The sequence below is a fragment of the Gossypium hirsutum genome, chromosome D09, assembly GCF_007990345.1.
Source record: "Gossypium hirsutum isolate 1008001.06 chromosome D09, Gossypium_hirsutum_v2.1, whole genome shotgun sequence".
In the NCBI taxonomy this organism is placed as follows: Eukaryota; Viridiplantae; Streptophyta; class Magnoliopsida; order Malvales; family Malvaceae; genus Gossypium; species Gossypium hirsutum.
Genome location: NC_053445.1, coordinates 35,469,406 through 35,480,888, shown reverse-complemented (window position 1 = coordinate 35,480,888; position 11,483 = coordinate 35,469,406). Strand labels below are relative to the sequence as shown.

The window sequence follows — 11,483 nt, the reverse complement described above, 5'->3', positions numbered from 1 at the left end:
CTGATATGTATGTCTGACTGTACTGTGTAAGTATGTATGTTAACTATATACGAGCATGTTAAGCATGTTAAATATGTTATTTCTGTATCTATATTTTGTATTTGTGTTTGGGGTGGGATTTGTATATGCGGAGGAAGTGATCTGTACGGCGACCTTTAGCCTATATTCTGGTAGCTTGACTGCATATTATCTATTATGTGTCACTTCGACACTATATGGTGTGTAGGGATAGGTGAGTTTTTAACCCCACATAGTGTGATGGGATGGACGAAGATGGTATGTAAAGGATGGGGGTAGAATTTTGTATATCTGTCTAGATTATCTAATTCTGAAATCTATATCTGCTAAGGACTTAGGTCAGTATTTGTATCTGTTCTGCATATAGGAATACTGTCTACATTTGCATGTCTATCTCTGTTGGGTTACACACTGAGTTTATGAAAACTCACATCTGTTAGTCTGTTCTATACAGGTAACTCTTGGACATAGGCGGGTCGGTGCGACGAAGGCTCAACGGTGACCATTAGTTAAAACTGCCTTTGAGTTTTCGGTATTTTAAAGATTTTGGATTTATCTGAGAGTTTGTAATTTTTGGAACTTTTTAGACTGTATGATTTTAACTGTTGGTTTTGGTTTTGATTGTTTTTTATCCTATGTTGTTTGCCAAAACAATTTATAAAAATGACGGTTTTATGCAAACAAAGGGTTTTCTGGTAACACGAAATGGGTTTTTAAAATATAATGACTTTTAAGATTTCCGCTGCAAATTATGTTTTGACGAATGAATAAACTCACGACAGTTTCGATAATAAACAAGTAAATGAATATGTTTTGTAAAATATGAACACTTTATAACAAGTAACTTTTTATGGTTTTTTGTCGAAATAAAAACAGTTTCAAAACCCTTCTTTGTAACACTCTCAGATTCGGCCATAACGTCTAGGCTGGGTTTGGGGTGTTACAACGTGTACTAAGAATCAGGATTTAGTGTTAATGTTTTAGGAGGATGAGTTTTACTCTTAATGAATTGACATTAATTGTCATGAAATCCATCTATATGGACATGAAGTGGTGCCGTTTCAACGAGATTTTCTTTATGGTTTTCTCTTGTACATGTTCATGAAACGAGATGAGCACATGGTCGTAACGATGCTAAAACAAATAAACTCTTACTCTAATACTTTACAGTTATGTACGAAATTTTTTCGGTATTAACTTTAAGAATGATGGTTCAAGGGACTAGCCACTATTCACTTTGTTGAAACTCTGAGAATTTGCACTAAATGAAGGTTCAATCTGCTGACACCTTTCTTTATGCATAATCGTTGTGTACTTATTTTCTGGAATTAGCAATCTAGTGGGGAATTGTTGGAAATTATAGATTGCAAATTATTATTCATTAGCACTATTCAAATTAAAAGTGATGATTTATCATCTTGCAAATTAATTATTCATAAGCACTATTAAAATTAAAAGTGATGATTTATCATTCCATGGGACATGTTTCTTCCAAGAAGTATGTCCAAAATGAAGGGTTATGACTCTTCAAAATAATATTCGTTGAGTGCATATAAATAGAGGGGCTATGGTGCTCACAAATTACATTACAATCAATTCAATTTTAGAAATAAGAATAAGAGTTAGGGAATTCCTTGATTTTGCTAATAAAAGGAAATTCAAAACTTCGTTGTATCCCGGGAGGACTTTTGTCTTAACTCTCTAGCAACTTTGTGTGGGGACAAATAGTTCTCTTTGGAAAGCGTCACCCGCACCTCAAAGTCTACTGTTTATTTCCATATAAGTCTTTGGTTCTATCGTCTCCATTCAAATTATCTAACATCTCTCTTGTCTTGGATTTGAACATTGTAAATGAAAAAAATCAACATTGAGAGAGCTTCCATAAGTAAAGTTTTGGGGTTATAATCTTATGGATCTTCCCGCATTGAGGAGGCAATGTAGCTCAAGTTCAAATATAGTTGAAATTCAACATGACTATCTAATACCGAAAATCAAAATTTCTTTGGAATAGGAATTAAGGGAGGCCTACCACCTAAAAAACTACTTCTAACCTTCCTCCCTGGACACGATGATGAAAGCCCATGATTTCTCCATAATTTCTTACCTATAGTGGCCCTTGGAGGAGTGCACAATTTATGGCTTTTACATGCCTTCAATTTCTTCCTATAAAATGGGGTTTCCTTCTTTGCAAGTTCTTCAATGGTGTTCACATTTGAAAGTGAAGTAAATGTTTGTGATTTCCCTTGAAAATACTTGGAAAGTCCCCTCCTGTAACACGAGAAAAACTCGATCGTTAAGCATTTGATATAAAATCAATTATCGATAATAGAAGAAAATATCTAAACACAGGGTTGAAAGCAAAGGGAGGCAATGGCGTTGGCTTCCAAAAAAGGGTACATCTGCTATTTAACTCTTTAAAATTTATAAAATTACATTTTTACCTCCAAAATTTATATTTCATCTCTTGCTACTAACGCAAAATTTTAACTTAATTCCTATCTAAATATATTTGACTTAGGATCGATTATATATATATATCAGTTCTTGTATATGCATAGACATGTTAAGCATCCATTGGATAATACAAGCAAAAATCTAAGCATATAACTTAGATGATGTGGGATAACACTATTTCATGGTACATAAATGAAGAAATATGCATCGAGAAATTTGTAAATTAGGGTTTATATATGTATGTATATACTTACTTGATGGGGAGTTGGGCCATGAGCTCAGATAAATGAAACAAAGGTCCATCAATGGTGGAAGAAGATGAAGATGCATCATCCGCCATATCTAATGATGATGATGATGAACAAGTTCTTGAATATTCATCCCCGATGAATGATGATGATGATGAACTTGTAACCCCATCATCATCATCATCATCATCATAAATAATGATATGATCATCATGATCCTTCATGTTCATCCACTGATCTTTCTTCTCAACAAAATCTGGAGTACTTGCAAACATTCCATTATTAGGGAAAAAAATAATTTATCAATGTTTCACAAAGTGAAAAGAAAAAACCAAAGCAATACCTATAATTATGAAGAAGATTAAGATTTATATATATATTTATGTGTATATAATTTGAGAAGTTGATATGCATGACATGAAAGCGTACATCAGGATTAGGTTTGTTGTTATCTTTTTTTATTTATTTTCAGGATAATGTCTGTATGACAGCAAACACACACATTTTCCATGATATTTAACAAAAAAAAAAGTTAAATATATTTGATACATGAGATTAATTTTAATATTCAATTTGGTACTTAAAATTTTTTCTCTCAATTTGTTATTCAAGTTTGATATCATTTTTCAATTTAGTACCTAAATCAAACAATTTAATGAATATTTGACATGTGTATTCTAGTAAAAAAAAATCAGAACTTACTAAAAGAAAAACTCTGGTACTAAATTAAATATTGTAGTCAAATTCAAGTATCAAATAGTATATTAACCCAAGAAACTATGAAATGTGACCAAAATTAACATTTAAAATTAAAAAAATTAATTAAGAAAGTGAATGGAAAAAAAAAGAGAAAATCATTGTTTAAGTGTTATCAAAGTATTTGGATAATTTCTAAAATTAAATAAATTAAAAAAAATAGCCTTGGTTTAAAACAATAATAAATTTCATGTAAAAAAATAAATTTCATTAAATATTTCATACAACCAATAAATAAGCTTAAAATATGCCCAAATTCAGATTTTAATTCATTTACTTTTAATTTTAAGAATTTAATCTCTCTATTTTTTAAATTTCAAAATTCAGGTCTATCAGTTAATACTGTTAAAATTATTTTATTAAATTCATGTTCATTACGACATCATTCTTTTAGTTACATTGCTACCAAGTAAAAGAAATTCAAAATGTCACACTAACAAATTTAATAATATTAACAATTGGATGTGAATTTTGAAATCTGAAAAGTCTTGAAAATTAAAATAGAGAAACTAAATTCCAAATGTGTAAATAGTAGAGGGACTTATGGCAGAAATAAAAATTAAGGTTGAAGGATATAGACGTGTTGTTTGTTGGGAATGGAGGTGGATGAAGTTTCCATGCCCTAAGAGGTTAGATTAGAAGGGGTCTTTGTCAGTAGTAAATTATTAATAGCTTAGCCCTTATCCATAAGATTCGACATTATCTATTTTGATTTTCTTTTTTTTTTTTGACATAAAATTATGTAGTAGAATAATTATAAAAGATGATAAGCTTATTGCCTTTCAATGTCCAACACCAACATTTTCAACATCTTTTAATTCCAAATTTAATCAATTAATTCAAATATAAAATTAATAATGAGTACTAGCTCAATTATTATATTAAAACTACTAAATTTTAAATTATTAATTATAAGTAAAGGCTTTTATCCTAAAATTGGAAATTTGAATTTTGATATTTTTAAATATATAAAGTTAATAATGATAAAATTACATTTTAATTCCAAAATTATAAGGGTATAAGGCTAAGGCATTATCTATTTTAATGATTAATATATATTATATAAATCTAAGATGATTTGAAATAAATTTACGAGATGTAATTCCTTTTTATACCATACATAAAATTATTCATAGCCCCTCCTCAACTCATAAATAGGAAAATAATGCGTTTCAACGCACTCAAACTCACATCCTCCTACATAGACAACAATACCCATGTCAATTTTTTCAAATCGAATTAAGTTTTGTTCGTCTTTAGTCTAATTAATAGATATAACAAAGCTTTCTTAATCGAACCTATAGATAAATCGATTAGACCATCGGTTCCAAGTTCAAGCGATTTAACTGGTTCAATTGGATAAATTATTAAAAAAGAAAGAAAAATAAAACATGTTGGAACCCAACCAGTTTAGTCCACGTAAAGAAATAAACGTTGAAAGGAGGGCCACATTGTTTTTGGTTTCGGGTGAGTTTGGATGGACAGTGCGTTTACCTGCGGTTAGTGTAAAAATAGCGGTGACAGTAAGATTAAATATTGTAATGATATTATAGCGTGAGACAAAAAGTAAACTAAATGCACCGCACCGCACTCAATCGCCCATCCAAACCCAACCTCCCTATAGTAAAAAATTCACAAGCGGCTCTGATATTTTCTCTCGTTATTTCAGCAAAATCCTAACTGTTTCGCGTGGTGGGTGGGGCCATATCACCATCATCTTCCACGTAAGCATTACTTTTTAGAAATTATATATTATCGTGGGCTACTACGAATTACATGTGGCAGATAATTAGGTGGTGACCTAAATGGATAACTATCACCCATGTGGAGAAAATCTAAAAATTTTTATTAATTAACGATGTTGACCTTTGACTTTCCCATTCTTCTCTTCAAATTTTAGGTCTAATTATGGTTTCAGTCCCTTAGTAAATTTGATGAATTTGTATTTAATTTTAAAATATATTTTTGAAAGAACCATATATTTGATACTAATATGTTTACATTGAATAAGAATACTTCCATCCCTTCAATATTTTATTTTTATTAATAATAAAATGTTTGACTATGTTAATATTACGAATTAATCAAATATCAATGTGGGATAAAGTTTTAAAAATTATTTTTTATATAAAAATATATTTTAATAGTTTATATAAAAATATTTTTATCCATATTTTGGTATGCCAAATTCTAGTCAACCATGAATAAGTATTGGATATGAAGTATACGAGAATATGTATCGGGGATGATAATGGATTAGGGCGTGACGAATATTGCCAAATCCACTATTGTTCTATTGTTGGTATGCTTCGCCTTGCTTTGTTGTGGATGTTAAATTTTAAATATTATTACCACCTTCATGGAAGTTGGATATATCCATAATGTCCATTTGGCCATGGAAACCATAATGTTAGGCTCAAAGTTATTTGGAGGGGTTGAATTGGGATTTGAAAATTCTTTTCTAAAGTTAAGAGAGGGTAGAAAAACTCAATGAGCATCAACTTTATTTTCAGAGAAGGAGAACATGGGTTCTAACACGTTGAAATGCGTTTATCCTCCTATTTAAAGGTGTGAAAGGGTTATGGGTAATTGTATACGTTGTATCGATAAAAAAATAGGATAGAAAAACTTGACACGATTGATTTATGGTGGTTCAGTTCCAATTACTTACCTTTATTACCTTAACCTCACTTATCAGGGATTTTCCCAATTCTCTAACTTGAATAGATACTTTTAAAGAAAAAGTATTATCTTTACAACTCTCTATTTTTATTTTTTTGTAAGGTTAAGATAGAACATTTTTCTTTATTTTTCAAGGCTAAACTAGAACTTTTCTAATTTTTATAGCTCAACTGGAAATCCTTCCCAATTTACAATTCAAGAAATTAAAATAAACAAAGAAACTATAAAATAAGTGTTTACAAGATTTAGGGTCACTAAAAACTAGAATAAAACTTAACCCAAAATTTTGCAATGAAGCACTAAAAGACTACAAACAAGAAAAAGATGAAAAAAATGAACCTCGAAGTCATTTTATCTCTGATTTGGTGTTTGATATTGATCTCTTTCATCTTATAATATTTTTAAGGTGTTTATATATCAAGGAATTAATTTGTAGCCGTTAAAGACAAAATATAGCTATTGCAACCTATGCTAACGATACCTCTAAGAAATATAGCTATTAGATACATTGTAGTATCGATACCATGAAGCTAGTTATTAATTAGGAAAAATATTAATACTTTGCCCCTCGAGTATTATTTGTGGCTACTAACTCCCCAAGGTATTGATATACTTTAGTACTGGGTATTGAATTGCTTTAAAACCATTTTAAACAGTTTTAAAACAATTTGGTATCAATGCCAAAACATAAAGTACAAGATAAAACAGGTTTAGACCATGTTTTTGAGTATTTTAAAGTCTTGAAAATGTATAATAAAAATATTAATAATATTACATAAAAATAATTTAAATATATATAATTTATGTAAAATATGATGCAAGGTTTTATGATCTTTGTTGTTTAAAATACATATCAAATATAAATTATGTGAAGAAAAAAGAAGGCAAAAACATGGACATCGAAATAGATAATTGCAACAATGGACATAATAGTATACATTAAATTTGCAAAAAACATGATGCAATTAAAACTCGAATGTTCGACCTTTTGTATGCTGCCATTAATGTCCCATGTGCAGGGTCGTGGAAGGCCTCAGATTTTCGATAAGTCAATTTACGCCACACGCCAATAATTTTAAATTTGGGTAAACTATTAAAATAGTCACTTATGTTTGAAATGTTACGTTTTAGTCACTTACATTAACATATTGTAACATTTTAGTCACTGAGCCATTAATTGCCGTTAACGGTGTAATGGTAAGTTAACGTGGCACGTTCAATCATCATAGGTATTTATACCAATACCTAGAACTACTCATAACCCCTATATATTCTTTTGGAATTTTTTTTGAATAGTCTTATTATAGGTTTTAATCATATCTGCTCTTTTCAACACAATACCTAGAACTACTCATAACTTCTTCCCAACCCTTAAATAGGAGACAATATGCTTCAATGCACTCAAACTCATGTCCTCCTATATTGGCAAAAATACCCATGCCAATCGAGCTAAGACTCAATTGGTTGATATCATTCGAATTTATAACATTCATAGTTGAATAAATTTGAATAAATCTAAGTTTAGGTAATTTTGGCTTTTGGATTTGGGTTATTCCAATTTTCCATTTAGATTTGTTGGATAAGACTATTTCAGGTGTTGCTTGTTTAGGTAATTTTACATATGGGTTTAAGTATTATTGAGTTTAGGTTGTTGACTTTTTATAATCCATTCGTGTTTGGATTTTTATTAATTGATATCAAAATTGAGTTGAAAGCTTACATAATTAATATCTTTGTTTCATGGACTTCAATTTGAATGTGAAACACAAAAAATAGACATGTTATTTACTCAAAGTTTTGTGGTTACTAGTGTAATAAAATAATTAATAGTTAGTATAAATTTAAACTTGAAATTAGAAAGAAGAGTAAAAACTCTTATAAAAAAATAAGACTTCTTCAACATAAGTGAAAAATTTTCCTTTTCTTTGCTAAAATTAAGTTATGGGAGTGGCTGAATATTATCAATTGAATTAGTTTATTACTAATTTATATATAAAAATATGTGTAAAAAATAATACTTCTACCAAACGTAACAGTAAAGTCATGTAAAAGTATTCGGTAATGGGATGTACAATTTCTTTTAGTACATTACAATTTTGGGTAAAGGGTAATAATATTCACTCAAATATTCAGTTCATTCTATTTTGGTCACTTAATTATTAATTTATTTCGTTTTAGTCACTTAACTTTCCGAAATTAAATAGTTTAGTCATTCTTTTGTTAGTTGCCTAACAAAAGTCTAATGTGGGTTTTGTTTTATTGGCCTAAAAACAAATTTAGCCCTCTTTGTGTCATTTTAATCCTAATTATAAAAAAATTAAAAATATTGAGGGCTAAATTTATCATTTTAAGTTTTTTAAATATATTTTTATAATTTTTAGAATTAGAACAAAAATGACAAATTTTATAAACGTTGAGGGCTAAATTTGTTGAATTTTATAGATGTAGGATCAAATTGATAGAATGTGTAAACATTGGAGGGCTAGATTAGTCATTAGACCAATAAAAAAACCCATGTTAGACTTTCGTTACTAAATTAACGACAAGAGTGACTAAAATATTTGATTTTGAAAAGTTCGGTAACTAAATCAAAAAAATAATAATTGAGTGACCAAAATAGAACAAACTGAATAGTTGAGTGACTACTTTTATACTTTACCCTATAATTTTTGAGGAAGGAGATGAATTGCACATAGTTTTGGATCAAGGAATGTAACATTATTGGAGGTAGGATTTCTACGTTTGGATTTCTAACATTATCTTGCGCGAGTAACTTTATTTTCCCAACAATGTTAAAATTTTAAAATATAAAGGTAATTTCAATACCAAGTAGTTAATCTGACATTCTCATGATATTGTCATTTTTTTTTTGGTTTCTTTACAAATTACCCATATTTTTAGTCACTATAAAAAAAAGGTAAATTAGACTATAGGCCATCCTAAAATAGCGTTGTTTCTATTTTGGTTACTCTTTTTTTTGTCAATTTAATTACTCTAATTAAGATAAGATAATTGTTCGAAATGGTTATTGTCGTTAAAAATTATGTTAATCCACTAACGAATTACTAACGTGACATTTCATTTTTACTTTTGATTAAAGATAGGGACCACTCTATAATTAGTCAAAAAAAAAATTTTTTGTTTATTTGTAACATGAAAATTCCAATGATGATATTATCAACATTTAAATCCTTTTTAAGAAGAAGAAATCCAACGACAACAAGGACGAATCATGACCATGACTCCACCCTTTACGATGAACCCACCTATCAACATAATATATACCACCAACCACCCTCTGATGTGAATAAATTCTTCATTAAAAATGGCCAATATTTGTTTTTGGCATTGTTTCATCAGAGGTCAGGCAGCACATTCTTCCCAACCGGCCAAAAGGATAAACAAAATCAAATCGTGTATTGGGCACAATTTTTAGATAATAATGGTAGAGCTGAAATGGGTGTAATAAAGAGTAAAGCATGGCAGCAAGGAAAGAAGTTGAAATAATTTAATGATACCGTTACAACCATAACATGGAGAATCACAGCGTACATCAAAATGATGAACCCTCCAAAAGAAACAACATTCATAACCAATGCAGAGGAAACGTATCAATAAATTACCTGAAGCCATTGAAGGAAGTGGTCGAGTTTTGCTACCTCTCTACGCGCCATTGTCGTTGGTGGCTTGAGTTGGCCGGTGACCAAAAGCACCACAGCGAGGTTTAATAAGGGCTTTAGCTGTTGTTGGCGGTCGGGTGGCCACTGGTCTTCTACTGGTAGGTTATGGTTCGTCGTCATCATTGTTGGATCCTCTCTTCTAAAAAAGATTCAAATGTTGATGATGACATTATTGAAATATTTATGTTGCAAATAAACAAAAAAATGTGTTTTGGACTAATTATAAAAAGATTTCTAACTTTTGTCAAAAATTTTAAAAAAATATCACTAGCAATCCGTTAGTGGATTAACGGAATTTTTAACGACAATGACTAATTCAAACAACTATATTAATTAAAATGATTAAATTGATAGAAAAAACTGTAAAATAACACTATTTTAAGGTGACATACAATATAGTTTACCCTAAAAAAATAATGAATCAAATTCTCTAGTTATGTGATATATTCTTCAATTAACATTGCAATTCTATTTATTTATATTATAAGTTGAGAAAAATTAACATTTTGTTCGAAATATTACATTTATAATAATTATTTTTTATCAAATTTACCCTTAAACCATTACCAATAAAGTTTTTTCATTTTTTGAAAGCTAAAGTTTTATTTAGTTTTTTTTCCCTTTGAAAACGAGTTTTATTAGGTTAAATTAAAGGTTAAGGGTTTATTTACATACAAATTAAAAATTAAGGGCTTATTTGGATACTAAATAAAGTATAAGGGCTTGCTTGAATACTGATTAAAGTTTAACTGTTTAACCTCAAGTTGTGGTCAGGGTGTTCACCTTCCTCCTGTAAGCATAAGGACTTAATTAAATATAATGATAAAGTTAAAGGACTTATTAAATATATTATCCTATTATTTTGTTTTGCTACCTCTAAAGTACCGTGAATTAATCACGTGTGATTAAAATATCTATATACACGCACAACCAAGTCAAAACATAAAATCTTTATTTCCTTAACCGAGATTTGAGTTTCATTAATATCTATTCAGATGTTCATCTTTAATCCCAAGCACTAATAAAGGGAGTGACTGTCACGCACATATATGTCAAGCCATATGAATCACTATTCGTCCGTGTAAACCACGCACCAAACATCCACGTGAGTATCAACCACGCAACTTTCATTGTTTTCTTGCAAAATCTGGCGAGAAAGTTAAGGAAAAACAAAGCAAAATCGAAACAGCAGATTGATTTTTTTTGGTCAAAATTTGATGGTAGTCCCTGTACTTTGATGAAAATTATAAATTTAGTCCTATACTTTAAAAGTTAAATTTTAGTTCATTTTAGTTTTTTGATTTAAAAAATTCTATTCCAATCATTAACATTGTTGAAATTTATCTTTATTTTTTTTCAATCATATGCGAGGCCATATGAGGTTAGTTTAATCAACAGGCTAAGTTGATAAATTTTTATGAAAAATATTAACCGATATCAATGATTGGACTAAAATTTTTAATTTTAAAAAAATAAGACTTTTTAATTAAGGAAACTAAAACTCAAATTTTAATAAAGTACAAGGGCCGACTAAATATTTTAACCTTATTTTATTTTTTAAAAACGGATTTTTAGTTAAAAGATTGGCTCAAAATTTTGAATAACAAATCACATTTGGCCATTAAATCCCCACACACCATCTCGT

General features: G+C 29.3%; 1 protein-coding gene across 1 annotated transcript; it reads right to left on the bottom strand.

Annotated features, from left to right (window-relative positions):
- Positions 1 to 1,544: 1,544 nt before the first annotated feature.
- On the bottom strand, positions 1,545 to 3,143 carry LOC107891715 (uncharacterized). The gene is made up of 2 exons (XM_016816583.2): positions 2,727 to 3,143; positions 1,545 to 2,286 (listed from the first exon to the last, which is right to left on the bottom strand). The coding sequence occupies exons 1-2, from the start codon at positions 2,993 to 2,995 to the stop codon at positions 2,010 to 2,012; spliced, it is 546 nt and encodes a 181-aa protein (XP_016672072.1). The 5' UTR covers positions 2,996 to 3,143; the 3' UTR covers positions 1,545 to 2,009.
- Positions 3,144 to 11,483: the final 8,340 nt, after the last annotated feature.